Genomic DNA, 24358 nt, shown 5'->3' on the forward strand with positions numbered 1-24358 from the left:
ATACCCATTTTTCGATCCTCAAAGTTTAAAAACTTACCTTATTAATTGCAAATGTATATATTATTATTCTTATTATTACTAGGAGAAAAGATGATGTATACATATATGAATGAATGATAATTCTGGAAAGAGGAAACAGAGTCTAGTTTTCTCAATCTCAGGGGATTTTGAGTTTTTGAGGACGATGTATGTACAACGTTGTTGTTTTTACAGTTGTTTTTGTTGGTGTTGACGTATCGGGGTTCGAGGGGTTCGTGGAGTTCGAGGGCTTTGTTGTTGTTGTTGTTGAGAATCTGACTGTACGAACCTGGCGCGTGCTTGTGTGATTCTGTCCTTCACGCTCACGGCCTCGCCGTCGTCGCGGTGGCCTTCGCCGTCGAGAGTGTTTGGTTGTGGGTCCTGCACCTGTTCATCTTCTTTTTGTTCGTTTTTGAGAACATTGTGAACCTCCGCGGTTTGGGCTTGGTTGTTGGGAGGGTAGCTCTTGCCCTTGCTTAGGGTAGTGCTTTGCTTCATCAAGGATGGTTCGGCTTGCTTTGGACCCTCTTGTGGGACACTTTCATTCTTTGCCTCTTTTTTCTGCGGATAATAATATATAAATAACTCAATTTTTTATTCAATTACATTACAAATTTTAATATTATTATTTTAATATTTTCTGATATTATTTAATTTCCCTATTTTTTATTATATATTTTTAAATCCATCACATCAAAATTATATACCATCTTTAAAATGGTCAAACTATCATTAAAATGATGTTATTTTCCTCTTATATTTTTACACTATTTCCATATATATATATCTATATATATTTTTATAGTATTGTAGATCACACAAGTGATATATGGTAGATATGGTAGTGGGAATATATTCTCAGACAAACTTTTTTTAATCAAAAATTTTAAGTGAATTGATTCATACACTTTCATTTTTTTTTCAGATTACATGTGATACTTTTATATATATATATATATATATATATATATATATATAGTATTTTTTTCAGTACATTATAACGATTAATGAGATTCAATTTTTTTTATAAAAAAATCTACATAAGTTTTATTTTTCTTATTAAAAAAAATACATTATTTGACCTCTTTTTACATTACACATGGATTACTTTTTACACGTTACTGTAAAGAAAAGCACAGTAAGGAGAAAACTAGTAAAAAGGGACAGAATTAAGGAATTATAGGAGGTATAATTGTAGTTTATTATAATTACGTGTTATTAATGTAGTAAACAAAATTATCAGGGTTTTTAATTTAGAGAATTCATATTACGAAAAAAGTATATGTAATTCGAAAAAGTCAATAATGTTTTTTTTTTTCTAGTAATCCTTTTGAAAATATTAACCAAAAATGATAAAATTTTGTAAATTTATCGTTTTATTTAAATTTGATTTATGTAAAGGAAAATATATCTCTTTTACTCGAATACTTAATAAGAAGAAAAAAAAATGTAGTGCATTGCCGTGAATTATGATTAAGATGAATTTGGGTTTTAACACTTTGGTTAGTTTGAATTAATTTGATATTTTAGATATGACGTGCCGTGTGGTTTGGTATGAGAAGAAATATATGGAGACGGATATACGATATTTAATGCGTGTAGATACATGTTGCATTCAACCATGGAAAGAAATAAATGAAAGAATTTTTTGGAAAGAATAAAATAAAATTGAGGGGCAATAAATAGAGAGAAAAAGCTAAGAAAATGTTTTTATAAATTGATGTGATCTGAGTTTATATGAGATAAATATTTTGGGGACTATGGATATAGGTACATGAATGAGTGATAGTTTTGAACTAACATTATTTCTAATAATAATATTAGATCTTATAAGACTAGAAGCACAGTTTGGTGAAGAAAATTCAGCCATATGCAGTTTGTTAATGAGAGGAAGAGAGAAGAAAGAAGAAAGAAGGGTTTGAGAAGCCTAATGAATGAATCAATCAACTCTGGACTTTACCTCTGAATTAGGGTTTGATGAAAATTTAGAAGATTGAGAAGCAAGGTGATGAAGAGCCTGAACAAATGCAGTTTGACCAAATTTGGCACAGTATTGCCAATAAAATATCACATAATCCCATCCTCTTGCTTTCCACTCACTTAACTTTCTGTCAATCTCATTTTCATGCTTTGATACATATGGCCTCAACACTGACTCATAGATATACCCTGTCCCCTGCAACACCATCATCAAACATTTCTTCATACTTATCACCAAAACACTACAAACCAAACATAACATACACTATATACATATATATGCATCTTTGATTTTATGTATGAGATTTCTCAAATTTTTATGTGCAGAAAGGTTTATCGCAAATGAAAATGAAAGTGAATTTTAAGTCTAATTCAATTTTATAAAATCGATTTATTCAATTCCATAAAATTGGTTCATGAGTTGAGATTTGCACCCATATGGAATCTTCGACAAGGTTTATCAATCACTCAATTTCATAAAATCGGTTATGAGTTGAAATTTGTATTTATATGGAATCTCCAACAAGGTTTGTTAAATAATGAAAACATTAAAAACTAAACTTAATCTGACTTCAATTTTTTTTTAAATTAGACCATGGATTTATCTGATATAAATATGTAAACACTCCTAAAACCTATGCAGTGTATGAATAAATAAAAAAACGTGGAACCAACTTATTCAGTGAGACTCAGTAAAAGTCAACTACATTATATTTTATAAAAGGGTGTGTTGCTGTGTGTTCCTCACATTCTTACTATTATATACACATTATTTCAATACCATTACTTTTATAGGTAATTTTTTTATACACAATAAAGCATAACATAAACATTAAATGGACATATATAATCATTCTTTCCCTCTCAAACAAGAAAGTTGATATGAAAGTATAAAGTATCTGCTGCAAATAGTATTAAAATAACTAAAAAAAAAATGTGTATTAAAGAGAACAAAAATATACTTACTTTAGTTTTTGGATACCACAAGTAGATAAAGAACACAAGCTTCATCTCTCCGTACAATGGCAGCCTTCATAAAATTCAGAGTGAATTTATTTATCGAAGCTAAAGCAAGAGGAAACAATATCCATTTACAATATGTTCAACACTTACCATCCAATAAATATATCTGTAAATTTTTCCATTACTGTAAAAAGTGCAACAATGATCCTGCAAAAAAATATACCAAACATTATGTATGAATCCAAAACTGAGAATTCAACATGGATTTTAACAGCATGCATGACCAAAATCAACAAGATATTTCCCCATTCAACTATCAACCTTATCTAGTATTCTTAACCCCATATGCACTCAAAAGGGTCAAGTTTTATCTTCTGAAAAAAGGCAAGACTTAAAAGTAAAGACATCTTTATGTTTATTTTTGTCCACCATTATTATAACATGTGTAAAAAAGAGAAGTTTTGTTCTTTACTTTTATTGTTTTGGTTTTCTTTGACTTATTTGAAAATAAAGAATTTTTATGTTTTGTATTAGGTTTGTTTGTGGTTCTGTTGGATTGGTTGTATATGTTTTTTTTTGACATGTAGTTTCTGTTCCTGGAGATTAAGGGCGTTGTTAGAATTGGGGATTGAAAGGTATTAACGTTACATTAGTTTCTTTGTTTTTTTCTTATTAATGTAGATGAGTCTTATAAAGGTTGAAATAATCTGAAAGTGTTTCATTTTATTTTATTTATTTATTGTTGAGAAAAAAAATTGTAATAAATGATAAACACAAAAAATTACATTGTATAGATTTTTGTAAAGTAATATTTCTCTAAGATAGTTAAGTTTGATGAGAATGCAAGTAAGAAGAAGAGAGACAAGTATTTTTACCAATATTTACACCAAAAGCGAAGTTCCTCCATATCTATCCTATTTTTCTCGACAGTTTTATAGCATTCGAAGCCAGGGTATGCATACCCAAAAATGAGTCTGCAATAATAATAATAAAAGAAGATAAATAAAATTTCATAACATAACTTGTTATTTTAATCAACAAGAAAAAATAAATTAACATATAATTGAAGTTAGAGAAAGAAAAAGAGACGTACATAAGGATTCGATTGATGAAATCTCCCAACATCTTGAAGCCCAGGAAAAGAAAGAGCAGAATAAATGAAGTCTGAAAAAGCAAAGCAAAGAAGAAAACCCTAGAAATGTGAGAGAAAAATGAAGGTGGTGTGTGGAGAAGAATGAATGAAGAGAATGAGAAAGACCTGGTGTTGATGTTGGAAGATGATGATTTAGGTTTGAGAGAGAGATTGAGAGGCAGAGAAGTGAATCAGGTGAGGGAAATGGGGTGCCTCAAACCCAATTCCTAAGGAATATTATTAACAAGTTATTATTGAAATTTTATACTTTAGAAACCAATGTGGTTTAATCCTCAGGAAGAATGGCCTCTGATTCTCTCTTTCTCTCAAACAAAATGTGGAAGAAGAAGCCTTAGATCTTAGGCAAACACTCCTTCCACACCATATAAATACTGTTGCACTTTCATAATTTAACCATCTTTTTCCAATTATAGAACCATTCAGGAATTTCTTTCCATAAACCTTTCTCTTTATTTTTAGTTCCAGGGATTTCTCCTAACCGTTTGGCAGTTGCCCACGCACGGAATCCTCCTATTAACTGCTTTCGTAAATACCACCAAAATTATCTGCAACAAAAATACTATAATGATAGTAATATTGGTGTTAGAATAGTTACTGGCTTAATTTGTTTTAAACAATGTAAGTACATCTTTGTGAAGGAATCATATATAATTTCATCAGCTTTATAAGACTCTTTCAATACTATGTATTGACATAATATAAAATTTAAATAATCCTCAGCCATAATAGTAATAAAAATATATATATTTCTATTGACAATTAAATAAAATATTAATTAGGATACAAGTTTTATAAAATAAAAGTTAAAAAAGTATTTAAAATAATGTGACAATAAAGTCTATAAAAATTAAATTAAAAGTTATAGAATAATTCATGTTGTAGATTTAGCTTTAAATGATATCCTTATATATTAGTAATTGTTTTTGATTAATTATTTATATTATTACTTTTTTATTATTATTATCATTAATTGTTTATAAAGCATTCCACTTGACAAAGTTTATATATATATATATATATATATATATATATTTGTGTGATATCAGCCATTATTCCTATGAATATATTTTTGATTCTTTTATTATTATCTTTTTGCATATAAGGAACGTCTGCATGTAACCTCCTAAAAATATATAATTTTTAATTAAATAGAATAAAAAAAAATAGTGTTGTCTATTCTTTTCTCAACATTCCTCGTACGCCTGTATATATATATATTTGTTCCTGTACAGTGTATAGTAATTATAGTTAATACACAAAGAAAAGGCAAGTAAGCTATCCAAACATATAAAAATATAAGTAAGAAACCAATTAGAGTAATCATTTATGTATAATTCAATTTTTTTTCGTTAATCAATCATATAATACTTAATATCAATATCACAATCTAACCTCATTCCAATATCAATATACAACAATCATATAGACTACACATGGATGAATCTATACATTGAGAATATTCAACAAGCAAAATATTCATTGACGTTTCCTAAAGACTCTCGTATTAAGTAGGTTCTACCAGATACTACATCTTACCCAAGACTTAGATTTACAAACAAATCTAAGAGAAATGACCAGGGTAAATTCAAACATCCCTACAAGCGGTCATGGTGTGTATGAACTTTCTCATTAACTTCTTACAAATTAATATCTTAGTATACAAATCAAAGAAGAATTCATACATGATCCCAAGTATATGACCTCAATTTCATATAAATTCATCTTTCTTAACATTCATTCAAAATTTTCCAACATTTATACAATCAAAAGTTATGTATAGTCTAGTTATACAATCAACATTTTATATTATTAAAATATGTTATATGAAACTCTTAATTTATTTATGAAAAATTAAATAATACTCTAAAAAATAATTATATATATAATATGATTTATCCTTCTCCACTTCTTATACTATATTAATAAACTCACTACTCAATGGATAAAACTAATGTTTTTACTATTAACTTCATTTTAACTAATAACTAATGGAAACACAAGTATAAAACATAAGTGTTGTTGCATTTGTTTCTCTGTTTTTATATTATCTAATAAAAATCAGTTAACGTAATTGTTACCACAATAGAAAAAATAATTAGACAAATGTTACTATAATTAGAATAAAATTATAAGAAAATTGAGTACACTAAAATCAGTTGTAAAAAATTGTGTTGCTATTATAGATTACTATAGATAAAATTGGGATTATATATATATATATATATATATATATATATATATATATATATATATTGGTAAACTAATTACATATTTACTTACATGATAACTTGATTTCCTTTTTAGTTTGATTAAATTGGGCCTTGAAAAATCCATTAAACATAATAATTTTTTTTGAAAACAAAGGCTTTCCTTTCAGTGAAGGCTATTGTTTTCCTGCACTCCATCAACTTCTATTTGCACCCCTATAATTTTTGGAATCATTTTTGCTCATTCGACTTTTATATCCAACGATCTCCTCCATGCAATTATTGTTTTGTGGTGGTTGCCTTGGAAGGCAGATGAAACAGAAGGAAATAGGAGAAAGGAGAAAAAAATTAAGGATAAAGTTAAAAACCCATAAGGACAATTCTAACATTTCACACAATCAATTGGGTTCAGATTGAAATTTGGGGTGCAGAAAGCAACAGCCTTCAGCGAAATGGGTTAAAATCCAATTGTAGTGCAGGAAAGTAGTTTATTTTTGGCGTAGATGTTATTTTTTAATCCAATATATACCTTTGAAATTCTACAATTTCAAAAGGGTAAATTGGACTTTTCACAAAAATATGTGAATACAAGAAGAAAACACATTTTTTTTTATTTCCTGTAGAATTTATTTAGGCAAGCCGTTTATCTAAAAAAGTTTACTTCAATCAGGTTTAAAAGAACATGTTTAGCTCCTGTAGCAAAAACTATATTTTTTAAGGGAAAATTCTTCTTGCACCCCATGCCTTTCTTCTTCACCTTTTAAATTACTTTTTTTTTATATTTTTCAATGAATATTTTATTTTAATTTCAGAATGTAGAATCTGGAAAAAAAATTTGAATTATAACATTCAGAAGTTAAAAATTGTGATTTTTGTATTTTAGATTTTACGATCTGAAATATCAAATTTGTATTTCGAATTATATGATTAAAATATAAATTTATATTATAAAGTGTAGAATTTCAAATAGATAATTTTGATATTTTAGAAAATAAAGGAGTGCATGAAAAAATGATGGAGGTGTAGAAAGAAATCTCCTTTTTTAAGTCATGTGTTTCGTAATAGGCGCAAAAACTCAAATGTAGCTATAACCCAATATACTAAATTTACCCAAACACTTTTTACTAAATAAAAAGAAATGTTAATTTAATAACATAACTATTGTTTCACCTTCTAATCACCGGTTGAAACACGTGCAGTTAAACGAATGTCCATTTTTTCTTGTGATAACAACAAAAAATTATTTTAATAATTATTAAAATAAAAAATCTTATTGAGTTATAATTTTTTTTATGAAAGATAGTTATAAAAATAAATAATTTTTTGTAATTTTATTTAAAATAGTTATTTATTGTGTAGATATTTTTTTTATTTTTTTTTATCATGAGTGATTAATTAAACATAAAAAATAGTTACAAAATACAAGGATAAATTGGTAGGAATGTATTATTAGATAAAAGTTTAAGAGATCCTTGATTTGATTTTGTAATTAAAAAATTAAATATAAAACATAATAATTTAGATGCAAGTGTCCAGTTTAATTCAATGGTTGAATAAACAAAAGTTGTTTGTTGTATGCTTCGTCTACACACACAAACATGTATGCTTAGTCTGATAAGGATAAAAATATTCATATATAGAAGAAGTACCATTTCTATATTTATATAAACAAAATAATTTAAAAATATCGAAGAATATATTCTAAATTATATAATATACTATATGTTGTGGTACAATTTTAAACTAATAATATATGAGAAAATAAACATTTCAATGTAAAATCATAACAGAATATGTAAAAGGAAATTCCCCGCACCCTCTCATCATTCTATCAATAATATATTTAGTATGATATTATTAAATGATAAATAGAATGTTGTGTCTGATATAATACAAAATTAAAATAGACTACGTAATAATTATATAATGAATTTATTATTTATGAATATTCTTGCAATTTAGGAATGTAATTTTATAATAATTTTTTGTTTTTATTTTGTAAAAAAGTAGGATTTTCAATATGCATTATTATTATAATTTATTTTATAACTACTCTTTTGTAAATAATCTCTAAACAATAAATCTTCACAAATATTAGTTCCTGTAATAGAAAATTAAAAATATCATAATAAGTAGTAATTTAAATTTTTTAAGAAAATAAAACCAATAATAGTAATTAGTTCGTAATGTATTGTGTTATTGAAAAGGTAAGTGATTTACTGAAGGACAATCGGGTTTAGGGTTACTCATATTTTTCATGAGGAAAATGCATTTGCTGATAAGTTGGTTAATTTAGAGTTCATTCATAGAAAATCATTTCATTGGTATAATAGACTTCCATCTAGTCTGTTTTTAGAATTCTTTATGAATAGGTATAGTCTACCTATGTATCGTTTTTGTTAACATGTGGGTTTTGGTCTAGTCCCCCATATTTTTGTATTTTTTTTAACAATACTTTTTTCATGTGATGACAGATGATTGTTGTTACTTGAGCATGTCAGCCTAGCTGAGATGTAAAGTTACATAATGATACCTAACATGAAAACTTTTATAAAAAAAAATTATATATTTATAATGTATAATTTTTATTTAGTATTTAGATAGTGTATTTAATTTGTTTTAATATTAAAATATAATTAAAGGTAAAATATGAATATAATTTTTTTATATCAGTAAATAGAAAATATAAAATACGTATATTAAATAGCAAAATTTTCTCTTTGATGTGATAGATAAAGCTGCTTTAATATTTTGATTTTAATAATTATTAGACTTATTAATTTATTTAGTTATAATAAATAGTAGTAATAATAAATGTGTGGTCCAGGTGAGTCTCACAGTGAGTCCCATAAAACCCTTTTCCCAGTCTCACAGCTCTCTCACTGCACACAACACATTGCATAACATTACTTTACCATTGCATTTGCAACCACCAATGTCAAGTTCCAGAAGAAAACCAACCTTCAACACCGTCTCCGTCAGCTTGGGCTGCGGCACCTGCAGAAGGCCCAAGCTTCTCTCCCGCATTTTCAACCCCAAACGTCGCCCCAAGAGGCCCACCTTCCAAGCCCAAGCCCATCACTGGGCCCACGACAGAGACGACACTACTACCACCGCCACCACCAGCACCACGACGACCACCACCTTCTCTCCCTGCCACGCCGACTCTTCAACGCAGTTCTGCGACTACGCCAAGAGCGTGCGAGGGTTCGGGCGCGCCGGTAGCGAGGGCGTGGCGGTGGAGAAAGACTCCGAAGACCCTTACTTGGACTTCCGGCACTCCATGCTCCAGATGATACTCCAAAACGAGATTTACTCCAAAGACGACCTCAGAGAACTTCTCAACTGTTTCCTCCAGCTCAACTCACCGGACCACCACGGTGTCATCGTCAGAGCCTTCACTGAGATCTGGAACGGCGTTTTCTCCGTCAGCTCCGGCGCCACCGCCTTCCACCGCAACCGTAAGTCTCGTGACTTCTAGCCGCTCCCACGCGCCTCGCCATGACTGTAATAATAACAATGTAACAGTCCTAAGGTAGTTTAGTTCTTTACTTTAGTAGCGCCTTGTTTGGATAAATCCGTTACCCGAAGGAAATATGAAGTTCTCTGGTAAAATCAATTTATGCACTTTTTTTAGAAAAAGATAACTTCTTAAAAATATAGTGCATGGCTTGATTTTAAATTACGAGAATAAAATTAAATATTTATTTTCATATTTTCTTCCATTTATCCAAATACGTGTTAGTGAATAAATATTTTTGTAAGTTCAGATATTTAACAAGTTGGTAAAGTTGTACTGTGCGGCGCGTTTGGATCACAACCAACTGATTCTGTTTTCACTTTTGTATTTGTGCCATTATTCTTGCATCCACATAATCTTCTTTTCACTTTTTTTTTATTTTTTTATTTTTATATTTGAGACTCGTGATAAAAAGATCCTTTTTAAGAAAAAATAAATAAGGAAAAAGTTATTAAGAATTTGATGTGCATGTGTCATTATCCAATTCCTTGTATTTCGTAAAAGACACATTCATCGTCATATTTGCATTTTATTTTTATAATGACTGAAATAGGCACAACAAAGAGAAGCAAGAAAATATAAGAATAATACTAAGGAAATCACAATAAGACAACTGTGTTGTCTGAATGAGATGAAAAATTTATTTCTGACGCCTTTTAAGTTCTTGAAAATAAAAATAATTTTAAAATGTGCTTTCTTATAATTTGTTATAAATATAATTGTGAGGCACTGTGGTATACATATTTTTGTTAGCTTTTTGTTCATTTTTGTAATACTTAGTTTAAAATTTCTATAAACAAATTTTTTTATTAATTAAAAATGTAAACGTGCATTAACAATGTATTAACATGAAATGTTGTAAAAATTAAAATAACCATTATGAAAAATAAAAAAATTATAACATATAGCAATTTTGAATTTTGAGCGAATGTAAGAAAATCATTATTCGATATAATTTAATTTGACATTAGTTTGTACACACTGTCATTACAAAAGAAATTACACAACAATCAATCGAAAAGTATTATTAGGTTTCAAAAACTCATCTTATCACAAACACTAAAAAACTTACAAATATATTTATATTTCTTAATAAAATCTAAAAATTATGTTATCTTCAAATTTAAAAACAAAATCATTTTTGACCTTGTCTTCTGAGATCGTTAACTCTTTCACCTACAAAACATTTAATTATTCTATTTTCAATACAACTTCAAACATGACCAATTATATCTTTTTCTAAATAGTTTTCAATACATAATAAAAATGAAAATAAAGGTATAATCGAAGACATTACACTATCTTAAATTTTTGTGACTTATATATAGGTTGTCCTAAGATTTTTTGCATTAACTATTTATGCTCTTCCAATGCAATAATTTAGTTTATTACACTCTCTGATCCACATTTGCTACAATTTAAGTTCTGTTCTCGGTTATGAAGAATAGCAATGAATAAGAATGAGTAGAATATAGTTTTTGAAGAGAAGTAAAACAAAATTGATATTGAAAGTGAGGAGAAGTTATTATGTGCAGATTTTGGGTTTGGCAGTGGCCGTGCGGATGAGCGAATCCATTGCGTGAGTTGAGGTTTTGCGTAGGGATTTGGTCAAAAATGGTTGCCAGCTTTTGAGTAGAAAAGCATTGGGATTTGAATCACAATAATATGAAGGGTCCAAGTTGGGAGAGACACAAGGTTTTAATGGCTTCCAGTGATATGATAATAGAAATTTTGGTGACAGAACTTCCCTGCACCATTTCCCATGGTGCCATTAATCTTTCTCTTCTCCGTACTCTTTGTTTTTAGTATAATTGCCAGTTGGGTGAATGAATACTCTATTTAGTTCTTGTTTCTATTTACTTTCGCATTCATTCTCACACTGCAACATCTCTATTTCAATTTACAACCTCTCAGGGAGGTAGGTTCTGCCCTTCATCACTCTCACACTACACACTCTGCTTTTTCACTCTTTCAAATATCTCTCAATCTTCATCCCAACAAAACCATATTACAGACTCCTTTCTGCACTTTATTTACTAAGCTCACACATCATCAATCCCTCATATTCGGCTTCCTACCTTAGTTTTGTTTGTGTTATATTTACTGTTAAAGACTACTATTCTTTGAATACTTTGTAATAGTTAGAAAACTATTTTAAGGTTGTGAAAATTAGATTTAGAGTTTTTCATATTTTTTTAAGGGAATGTATCTGTTATTTTTGTTAATTTAGACTTTATTTATAAAAAAATCATGAAATAGAAACTAATTTTTAGAGATTAAAATAATTAGTTACAATAAGAACTAAAATAGAGACCATTTTAGAAACTAAAAAAAAAATTATAAATTAGTTTCTATTATTGTTAAATAGTTTCTAAATTGGTATCTAATTAGCAACTAAGGTTTTAAATACCAATTATTTAGTTTCTAAATTTGGTAGCAAAAACCTTGGTTGCTAATTAGATACCAATTTAGAAACTATTTAACAATAATAGAACATAATAGAAACTAATTTAGAAACCAGATTTTTTTTTAGTTTGTAAAATGGTCTCTAATTTAGTTACTATTACAACTAATTATTTTTTGTTTCTACAAATTGGTTTCTATTTGATAATTTTCTTGTAGTCTTAATTTATTTACTTTGAAGTGTAGTATTGACAGAAGAAGACTATCAATATCATGCCTGCAAATATATAATTTTTTTCACCACTGAACATGTTTTTTTCTTTAACAAAAACAAACTTGTTTAAGTCATCTAACATATATTTTCGTGATAATTTGATATCTCTGGTTAAAGCATCACATATACATGTGATCATAAACTATCCCTACAAGTAAATTTACAAGTTGAAAATTTCATATTAAATAAAAATAAATAAAACAAGTAGTATATAAATAGAAAAAAAAACAGAAACATTAGGGTTTTAGATTCAAGTTGTTGTCTTACTATTTTAAGGTTATATGGGTGTATTTTTAGATTCAGACTTGTCATTCAATGTTGTGAACTTTTTTTTGCCAATATTAAAGTTGACAATGAAAAGTATTAAAATTGGATTATTAATTGTTCAGAGAATTTCAAGCTTGACTCTTTTCTAAAAGAACATAGTTTTAGAGAAAAGGAAAATCTAATAAAAATTTTACTTTTCTAATTGATTTATCTCAAATTTATTTTATATTTTAAAATAAAATACCATAGTGAATGTTTTGTAGAAAATGGGGTGTTTGTGCATCATCATCCCTTGGAGAAAATAGGGTTTTTCTTTTGTTTGTTATGTGGTCCAGATTGATGAACTGAAAGAGGAAAAGGCAAAGGTGCAGATTTTGAGCTGAGATTTCAGTGAGTTCAATCTTGAAATCAGAAAAGAAAATCCAGGTAAAGTTGGTCAAAGGATGGTCAACTCTATAGCACAGCATCTTCATGGTAGTGGAAACATGGTGGACCATTATTCAAAACAAAATCCAGAACATAATAACTTTGGGATAAGATATGCAACTAAATTAACAACTTTTCCAACTCACCCTTTCCAAATCCTAGCTGTGAAGAGAAACCATGTTCCTATTTTCCACACCATATGTTTCTTTAATGTTGTTGCAATTTTGTAATTATAATAGACAAATTCATTAAACTCCATCTGAGAAACATGTAGATTCTATCTCAGGAACATGATTTAATGTTGAGAAGATGGTTAAGCCTGGAAAAAAAGACACAATAACAACACTCTTGATCCTATTATAAAGAAAAGTGTGAATAACTTTAGATGCTCCAACTTTTATATAATTCTTATATAGAAAAATATCCCTTAATCTCCCAAAACAAACCAAGGGAAAATGTTGGTACTTGTGTAGGAAAGAGTTAACATGATTTGTTACCTAAAGATGAAGAAAAGTTGTGTGATGAGTTATGAGAAAGAAAGAGAGCTAAGAAAAGTTAGACAGAAAGATGTTGATCTTGTCTTGACAAAAAAAGCAAAGTCTATTGTGATGTATTATTCAATGAGTTTTGGAGTTTGGCACAAAACAAATAGTGAGAGTATGCATGCACACATGCACTCTAAAGATTAATCTTAATCAACTTTAGTTTATGATTCATTTATTAATCAACTTTCTTAATGGATTGGTCATTTTTGTGTTCCATTTCCTTCTTTTGGTTCCTTTTTCATACCTCTCACTACTTTGCTGCTTGGAAGAATCAAACCATTCAATGAGATCATGTAAGATCAACATCACCATTCAGGAAATGCATTTTTATAATAAAATTACTTCAAATTTAAACACATGAAAAATTTGTGATTTTCATTCTCTTTCTTTAGTTTTTTAAACATATTTAATTTTTTTTAATTTGGATATATATTTTTTCTTTTATTTAACCGAATGATTCTTATATCTAACATTTATTTAAAGTACTTAAAATGTAAATATGCAAATTAAAATTGGATCAGTAATGCGTCTCACGGGCCAGTATTTAAAGAAGCCAAATTGCTATATAGTATAACCTTAATTTTCTTTTTTAAATGTAACTCACTTGTTACGTATTATTATAAATGTAATAATATTTAAAATTCAACCAGTCCAATTTAAAAACTGAAAATCCAATTAAAAAATTAAATTAAATAAAATAAAAGTTCATTGGTTTTATCTGGTTTTATTTTCAAACGGTATAATTCAGTTCAATTGGTAATTTGGGATCGAAAATCGACCCATACCAAACTATACAAACCTGCGTGGGATAACATATTATGGGTGGTGGCCTGATAAACTCAACAAATACTTGCTAGGATAGGATCGAAATGGTTCTGATACCATGTTACGAAGTGGACTTTAAGCCTAACTCAACTCCATAAAACCGGCTCATGGGAGTGAGGTTTACACCCACTTATATACAATGAATTGTCCTCATTTCTAGTCGATAGTCGACGTGGGATCTCCATCATATACTTTAAAATCTTGACATATTTTTCTATTAAAATTATTATCGACATGACTATTAGGATGTCTGAAAAATGTTGCAGTAGACGTAAGAAGGTAAGAGATTTTATTGTTAATGTTATCTTTTTTCACTTACAGAATGTATATTCTAAAGGTTTGTAATGTCTTCGTACAAGTTCTTTTTCTTTTATTTGTTGATCTTGACGAATTATATATGGGTTGAAATAAATATATTTTTATTACTCAACCACATTTAAGAAGGTTCAAAAACTTCAAATTGCAACTACTTATTAAACAAAATACTTGTTAAATGTACTGCATTCTCATGTTATTCTTTATTTTGAGCTTTTAATGAACTGAACATTAGTTTTTGTAAAATTTGAATTCAATACTCAGACATTACAATCAAAGTTGATATTCAAAAAGTACCCTAGTTTGATAATAAGGCTTTAATCCTTTCATAACTCCTCCAACAACGCTCCATTCCTTTATTTTAATATTGTACTTTAATCTTTTTTAAAGGGACATTTATTTAAGTACAATATTGCATTACATATCAATTCTTTTTTTCACAAATGATACGTCTAGAAATATTAATTCTATAAATATATTTGGTTGAGAATCAGTTTATTTAATTAAAAAGTGAAGTAAAAATATAAAATAATAATAAAGTGAGAAGAATTAATTAGCTTAAAAAGTATTTCATTTCCATGAAAATCTAGAACATCACTCAGCCTTTATTATAAAAAAATGTTAAACAACATATATTATATTAAAAAATTATTAAATAAAAATCAATTTTAAAAACTAAAAATAATGAATTATTATATTAAATAAATTATATACTAAAAAAATTATTAATATCTAAATTAATTTTTTGTTATTAATAAATAGTTTTCAAAATTGATATCTAATTAATTATTAAAATTTTAACTAGTTAAAATCTTGATAGTTAATTAAATATTAATTTAAAAAATATTTATTAATAATAAAAAATAATCTAAAAATTAATAAATTTTTTAGTATTTAATTTAGTGAATATAATAATTTAGTATTTCTAAACACATTGAGGTGCAAAATTTGTTTCTGAGAACTACCATGCTATTTATATCACCTTATGCAAATGAAAACAAATCAAGATACTTTAGAGTATTGTGAATTGTTAATCTAGTCATATAAGATTAATTTATAAAAATATGTAATATGCTTTAGTTTGATTCGAAAAAAATTAATATAAGGAAAAGCTTTTCCTTGACACTTCACACCTCTTTATAATAATATAATACTATTTAAAATTAAAAAAAAAAGTATTAAAATATTAATTTATTATTATGTAATATGTATGTGTTTCACTGTTCCTGTGTTAATATATGACCCTCCTAATATAAAATGTGATGAAGTTGAATAATGGGTGTTTTTTCTGACAATAATAGTTGGGAAACATAAAGGAGCAATAGCATTCTGAATTGGGGTGAGAGCAGTAGAATAGAACAAATCTTCTTGGAAAATGAAGGTCTCAATGTTAGGTCATTATCTCACTAATTACAAGACACAGTTTCATTATTTTCTTAAAGTTTGGTTTCGATTCCCCCAAGGTCTTCAAAATTCACACTAACAAACCTCTGCACTCTGTCTCTTTATTTGTCTCACAGCAAGGCAAATTCAGCATGCATTATTAAACACTTCTACCTTCATTTTCATTCGGCACATACTTTCATAGTTTCAGCAGCCCAGAAGTTTGTCATAGTTTCAGCAGCCCACAAGTTTATCATAGTTCAGCAACCCACAACTTTAAAGAAAGAGATATTATAAGAAAATTATTAAATAAAAAACAATTTTAAATATTAAAAATAATTATTTATTATATTAACTAAATTAGATATTATTTTAAAAATTAAAAAAATTATTAATTTTTAAAATAATTTTTATTATTCATAAAATTTTTAAATTGGTATTTAATTAATTATTAATATTTTAGTTATTAATTACTTAAATTCTAAATTTGATAATTAAAATCTCAATATTTAATTAAATATTAATTTAAAAATTAGTTTATAAATTTTATTAATAATAAAAATAATTTAAATATTAATAATATTTTAATTTTTAAAATACTATTTAATTTAATTAATATAGTAACTAGACAACGTTATTTTTATAACTCAAATATAAGACTTGATTATGATTGAAGATATAATTTTTTTTTCTGAATCGTCATTCAATCTAATTTTGTGCTTAAAAGTAATTAATTTTTTTATACGGGGCAGCAGATTCATGGAGCAAAGATCATCAGTGCTGCAGTTGGTTTGCTGAAACTAGATGAAATGTCCTACATCCTCTCATTATGTCTTTATAAAAATAGATTGAAGCATCTTAAATACCTATTTTTTATTTCTTTTTTTTATTTTATCGATAAAAACAATAACACATGGTCTTATTTCATTTCAAAAAAAAAAATTGTCTCAAATTTTATAATAATAGTTCTTTTCTGAAATAATAATCTTTATATTTTTTACACACTTTTTTTCAGTAGTATTTCTACAGTTAATTAATATAGGGTTATCTAATTATTTATATTTAATGAACTCAGTACAACTAATTTAGTTTAGTGAATCTAGAGTCTTAATGCATGCAATATTTTACTTTTTTTATTAGTGTCTCCAATGACTTCGTTAATGAATTGCTTTAAAAGATTTCCTATCATATTTTCATTGATGGGCATTACTCAATTTTTTCTCGTATTTAATAACTTTTTTTATCGGCATATTTAATAATTATGTAATCTTGTCTTTTCTGTAATGATCAAATTTCATATTATATAATGTTCTCATCGTTGCTACTTCATGTTGTGCCTCTGAAAGTGTAGCATTTACCACTATACAAAAAATTAGATATATAGTAACATTATAAACTTGTTAATAACTTTGATAAGCATGTTTTTTCATTCATAAAGGTTGAATATAATTAAAAATAAAATTACAACAACTCAAGAATACAAATGAACACTTACTCATTTTTTCTAAATAATAATGTTTTTGGATGATAAAAGGTACTATATGCTCAGAACCTTGATGAGATGTGTGTATATAGATATACACCTCGATAACATAATATATAAACAAATCTTGATAAGTTTGGGATTCGGAATTGGTATATTATAGAAAGGAAACACATTTTTACAAAGTTCAAACCAACTTGTTTCTCATTTAAATATGATTATCGTCAAGCAAGGAAGCTTCTAAACCTGCAAAATACTTCTTTTTTATTTCCCTTTCACGGCTACTCTCGTGTGTGTGTGTGTCTCTCTCTCTCTCTCTATATATATATATATATATATATATATATATATATATATATATATATATATATATATTATGTGTGTGAGAGAGAGAAAAGAAAATGGACGTGATGTTTTACCATATACAAAACAGCTGAAGGAATCTTTTAATAGGTCACAAGATAAATATCATTGATTATTTTTGGTCTAACTATAAATTAAGTTCATTTAATTAAAGAATTTGTTTATGTATACGAGTACACCTTTAGAACTTGTGTGCTAGGAATACAAAATGAAAAAACTATATAAAATTTCAGATTTTTTCAAGATTTTTTAATATATTTGATCAATTAAACAGAAAAAAATTAATATAAATAGTAACTAAATTTAAATACTAAAAATAATTAATTATTATATTAACTAAATTAGATATTAATATAGAGACAAAAAAATTATTGATATATAAAGTGGTTTTTATTATTAATAAAAATTTAAAAAATAGTTTCTAAATTGATATTTAAATTAGTTACCTATATTTTAGATTCTAAATTGGTATTTAAAAGATTAATAAAGACTAATTTAGAATATAAAGTAAGTTAATGAGTTAGATATTAATTTAAAAATTAATTTAAATTTTTTTATTAATAATAAAATATAATTTAAATATTTTTTTTTAATTTATAAAATAATTTCTAATTTATTCAAATAGTAATAATTTTTTTATTTTCAAATTAGTTTTTATTTAATAATTTTTTTTTAGTGATTATGGGTTTGAAAAAATTAGAAAAAATAATCTATCCAAAATAATTAAAATAAATTGTTTTTTTCATTAATTTTCAGATGTTTTGGACTGCACCCTATCCAATGATGCTTTCCACTGTTTTCACTTTTTTCTTCTCAAGGTGGATAAAAACTGTGTCTATCTAGATTAGTATATTTTGTATTTGAAAATTTAAATTTATTTTTATTAATTGAAAATAATAAAAATGAAATATGCCTTAGGACTGTAGGGGATTTATGAAGGACCATTCCATTGTTACCATCAATTTTTGAGGGACCATAGATTAAATGGATTCTCTTCACCCTCTCAACAGTATGCAGAATCTTGTTTTTTCTAACAACCCTAATGCTTCATACTTGAAACTCAGTGACAAAGATACAATGTCCTATATGTAATTAGGTGCTATGAGGACATAATTGTCCTACCAAAATCAATTCAAATTAAAAGAAAAACATAATGTTTTTAAAGGAGTAATAAATACATAAAATTTCAAACATGTAGCTCCAATTTCAACCTGAACAGTATTTTTTGGCATTTTCAAAGCTGAAGAAAGCATTTTTCTGTACTCTTGCTGGATTTTGCAGGCAGGTAAATAATAGATTTCTGTAACCTTTATATTCCAAGTTTGACATATTTAAGTGCCTTATGAAGACAATGTTTTCCAACATCATAGAGCTATTAGTAATTTTCATTTTTTCTGTGTTTTTTTTGTTCTGGCTCAAGACCATGACAATGCTGGTTCTTGCAGGTGAACAGAGTTTAGCAGGACCACCCCAAAATTTTGAGCTGGATTTGAATCCATCATTTGATAATGACTGCCCAATTCAAAACCAATGGCCATGATCTCCCTCACCACTCCACTTTTCATGTACCCATCTGTGCCATATCCAATGCTGGATAAAATAGGTCAACTACATGTTTTTTATTTGTTTTATATTTATCTGGGTACACTTAACATTTTAGTTAAAAACATAAAAATTAAACTTTTAATCTTTAAAACTAGTTACAATTAGATTGTTTTGTTGTGGTAACATAAACAAACTAATCACATACAAAAGAAAAATCACTTGAAGGTGACATGAAGCTGAATATTTTTCACAGGAAATGGTTTTGTGTTGATGAGCTTTTTTGACTGAAAGTAATAATGATTTGCAAAAGAAGGTGACAAGTTAGCCACATGGAACTCTCTATGCCATAAATGAGAGGATGCCGTTGAAGCAAGAACAGCACCTAATCACTTCTTTTTCTTCTATAACAGAACGTGCCACATTTATTAACATTTTTCTATAAACTCTGCACTGTTTCCTCATCAAAACTAACCTTCACATTCACAACGAGAGTTAAACTGTCTACAGCATCGAAAGCAACACATCAATTAACTATCATATATATGCATATGGATTTCACAGTTCACAATTAATTAATGAGTTTAGCATCACAACACAACATTATAGTTAAAACAAAAATAGGAGTTTCCACCCTCCTGTCATAATCTGCAGAAGAAGAAACAAAAATTGACATTCTAAGCGCCCATCATTTTAAAAATGTTTCTTCTTCTATTCTCTTAAACAAAGTGCTTCATTTTTTTGTGTAAACGAAAAAAGTATGAAATTTTGCGTTAATCATTATATATTATGCAGACGTTGAGTGGGATGAGAAGCGAAGAATGTTAATGTAAATAAAAGAAAGGTTTGATGTTACTTTGAGAGTCTCTGATATAAATAGAGAATTATTTAGATACATAGTAGATGATAAAAATATCTTATATAATATTTGTAATTTTAGATTTTGGTTGTAACTATTTTATGAGTTATAATTTTGATGATCTAATAATACAATTGAGGGAGATTAAGAAGTGTGTTGGTGTTCAACTTCTTCATCAAGACAGAGAGTGCAGTGAGTGGTGCAAGAGGAAGGAGAAGAAGAGAGAGAAGAGACGGTGGTGGTGGTGCTACAAATGGCGTTAGAGGAAGAAGAAGAAGAAGAAGCGAGTGCGAGAGCGAACAAGAAATCGACGAAAGCATGGAGGATATAGTGGTGAGTGTTGGGAGCATTGACCTTGAAGAACCAGCAGAGAAGGTCCTCGAGATCCTCCCAGTCAGTGACGCTGTGGGTGGCCACCATGTCCTCCATGGACCTGCGGAAATCCACGTAAGGGTGCGTGGAGTCCATGGAGAAGACCACGCTGTTTTTGAAGGGTGCGAGGGTGGCGAGTTTCGCCTCCCATATGGAGCTGGTCTGGTCCGGTTCGAAGAAAAGCCGGTCCGAGCGAAGGCCGCGAATAACCGTCTCGGTGGGGTCCACGGCGCGGGATGCGTTGGAAGCGGAAGAGAAGCTGGCGGAGTTGGGGGAGTCCGTGAAGAAGGAATCCGGAGTTTGAGAGGCGGTTGAGTTGGTGCCTTTGAAAACGTCGTCGTTGGTTGTGGCGGCGGTGGCGGCGGCTCTGAATGAGAGGGTTCTGGGTTGGTGGCAGGAGGGCCAGGGCCAGGAGGAGGAGGAGGAGGTGGAGGATCGGTGATGGTGGTTGTTGGCGGTGGTGTTGTTTTTGAGAAGAGAAAAGAACTTCATTTTGAAATTGAAGTTATTAAGTAGATGGAGATATTAATGGATGGTCAGAAAATGAAAATGGAGTGTGTGGGGAGAAGATTTTAAAGGACAACTTGGTGGGTCAAACAAAGATACGTTTCATTTCATCTATTTCTTATAACTTTTTCACCCATACAAATAAATGTATCTCAGCCAAATTTATTATATTTTCTTAATAAAAAAAATTCATCTTAAATATTATTATACAATTTTACTTTTCTACTCACACCTTAAATAATAATAGTTATTATATAATTTGATATTTTAGTTAGACTCACACTTTAAACAATAATCATCACTTATAAAAAAATATTATTAAAAAAAATTAATGTTTAACGATTATTAGTATTTCTAACTTCAAAATATAACATATTTCATTCACTTTTAGTTTTGTAACACAATCCGTTATTTGCTTTAATAATTATATCATTAAAATTAAAATATTGGTATGTACTTTCAACTTACATATTTCAAATATTGTATTACAAAATTTTGTTTGTTTTTACAACAAAATTTATATATGTACACGTATGTAAAAATAAAAAAAATCTTCTAGTTTTCTCTAGGAACTCCTCGGCTACTCAATATTAAGATTCATCATTTATAGTTTTTATTTCTGTGTAAGATATAATAATTGTATATTTTAAACAAGAAAATACGATAAAGTATTATTTTTCTACCTTTCAATATTATATAATCAATAATCATTCAAAAAAAATTTATATTTTTTAATTTATACCACAACACATTAATAATTACATTTCATTTAGTGAATGCAATTATGAATTTGTAAATTATAACATTTCATTCATATCCATGTACTGTAATATTTATAAATATATTATGTTTAACGTCATTCATACAAGAAATTCAATGACACGAACATATATACCTACAACTCTACTTTCAAAAAACGATTGTATTGAAATTAGACTCAAAGACTTACACCTCCATTAGAATCAAAATTATCCTTCATAGTTTCTCCTTAACAAACATGTTAATACAATATTTTTTTTTTCAAAAATACAATAATTTAGTTAAATAATCAATTTTAGAACTAGTTTATAAATTTTATTATTAATAAAAACTGTTTGATAAAGTATTGAATAGTTTTAATATAAGGTATAAGAATGAACTATAACTCTTTTAATTCAAATTCAACGAAATAAGCGTGTAAAAATGTTCTAAATTCAAATTCAAATTCTGATAATTAAAACGTTGCGTAAAATATTTGAAGGAGTAATTGTTATCAATAATTATCTCTTTTAAAAATACTTAAACCATAAAATTAACATTTCAAAATTCAATAACTCTTGTCTAATTTGAAAATATTAATTACATGTGTTTGACTATAAATAAATAATTATTTTGCAAGCTAATTTTGACTACATAATAAATTAATAGAATAAAAATATAACCAAATAGTAAATTTAAATTGTTGAAATCAAATATATTATTTAATTTCTTTTACGTTGCATTTTTCTTATCAGATAACGGCATAAAACTGTTAATTATCACAATAAATACACATTTAACTCCCAAGTCAACCTATGTTTTTTAAATAAAAATAGTAATGACTTTAATTAATAAGCATTAACAAAAAAGTTGATGAAAATTTGAATTTAATCTGTGGTATTATGGCAAAGATGTTTTCATTACGCAACGTTTACGTTACATCTAACTTATAATGCTTATTCATTGATTAATATTTGAATTAATCTCCATGGTTCTTTTCTCTCTCTCTCTCAAATTAAATAATTAATTAATGATGTGTTTAGTGATTAAATTAAGTGTAACTGCCTCATTACCGTTTGTGGCACATTTTTTGGATCAATTATTTAAGCTGATTGAGCAATTTTGCTTCTTCAAGAAACTCATAACCAAGTTTAACTAAACTCAAGATCCATTTTAGAAACCTTTTATTTTCTTTATTCTCCTTTTTTGGGTGCTCACTTGTCTTTATTTTGAATTCAGTTCCCAAGATGCACTAAATACAAAAATTAAACCAAATTTAAATAACAAGAGATAATAATAATAAAAAAAAATTATTGGTAGCATAATTTCAATATTTTTTTTGAAAAAAAAAATAGTGACATTCATGAGTAAAGTATAAAAGAGAAATTTGCATGTTTTGATTATAATTATTACACTGATTTAAACTGATTAAATAACAATAATAAAACATGCCATATGAACTATTGTGTTTTTCTTCAATTGATCATAAATTCAGATCAAATGAAAAGGTTTTTTAATAGGAAAATAGAATGTAAGTGGCAAATAAGGAAAAAATTATCTTATAAAGAACTTCATCAATGTGTTTGGTAAAACTAAAAAAAAATATCAAAGATCTATCGAAGAAAAAATCTATCCTTGTAGTTATAATATTGGAAGCAAAATAAATTATATCATAATCTTTATATAATACATATATAGAGAAAAATATATTTGATAATATAATTGTAACTTTGTTGGATATTAAGGAAAAAAAATTAATCTTGATTTAGAAGACATGAGTATTAAAAAAAATTAAAAAAAATTACAGTCAATATTTAATGTTTGCTAAAAGGTGTTTTTTCCTATTATTGCAACTGAAAGTACTAATTTTTTAGTTATGATGATTAAAAAAATGTAAAAGCTCTTCATGTCGTTGTTCAAATATTTGAAGATGAGGTCACCTTCAAAAAAATTTATTGGTTACAAGAGTGATAATGCAAATGTCATTTCTTGTTTCAAATAGTTATGAGAATTATATTGTCCATTAATTCGTCGTTCATCATTTTTTCTTATTCAGAAGTACAAGTAAATCAACTATTACATTAAAAACAATTAGAGAGAAGTTTTTTTTAATTGGCAAACTTTTTATAAGATCTTATTAAAAAATATCTAAATATATCAATTTATTGTTTATTTAATTAACAATAAATAAACAAAATAAAGAAAGATAAGACAA

The 24358-nt window shown here is 27.3% G+C and overlaps 3 protein-coding genes across 3 annotated transcripts; 1 reads left to right on the forward strand and 2 right to left on the reverse strand.

The window, feature by feature from the left end:
* Positions 1–20: 20 nt before the first annotated feature.
* Positions 21–4454, reverse strand: LOC137827461 (putative HVA22-like protein g). Its single transcript, XM_068633613.1, has 7 exons — positions 4220–4454; positions 4055–4125; positions 3837–3935; positions 3112–3168; positions 2965–3028; positions 1979–2194; positions 21–579 (listed from the first exon to the last, which is right to left on the reverse strand). The coding sequence occupies exons 2-7, from the start codon at positions 4084–4086 to the stop codon at positions 208–210; spliced, it is 840 nt and encodes a 279-aa protein (XP_068489714.1). The 5' UTR covers positions 4087–4125; positions 4220–4454; the 3' UTR covers positions 21–207.
* Positions 4455–9185: 4731 nt separating this feature from the next.
* LOC137827462 (transcription repressor OFP6-like) lies at positions 9186–10160 on the forward strand. The gene has a single exon (XM_068633614.1). The coding sequence runs from the start codon at positions 9257–9259 to the stop codon at positions 9800–9802; it is 546 nt and encodes a 181-aa protein (XP_068489715.1). The 5' UTR covers positions 9186–9256; the 3' UTR covers positions 9803–10160.
* Positions 10161–20567: 10407 nt separating this feature from the next.
* LOC137828413 (transcription repressor OFP15-like) lies at positions 20568–21450 on the reverse strand. The gene has a single exon (XM_068634980.1). It carries the CDS (start codon positions 21388–21390, stop codon positions 20671–20673), a length of 720 nt encoding a protein of 239 aa, XP_068491081.1. The 5' UTR covers positions 21391–21450; the 3' UTR covers positions 20568–20670.
* Positions 21451–24358: the final 2908 nt, after the last annotated feature.

The sequence above is a fragment of the Phaseolus vulgaris genome, chromosome 7, assembly GCF_000499845.2.
Source record: "Phaseolus vulgaris cultivar G19833 chromosome 7, P. vulgaris v2.0, whole genome shotgun sequence".
NCBI lineage: Eukaryota > Viridiplantae > Streptophyta > Magnoliopsida > Fabales > Fabaceae > Phaseolus > Phaseolus vulgaris.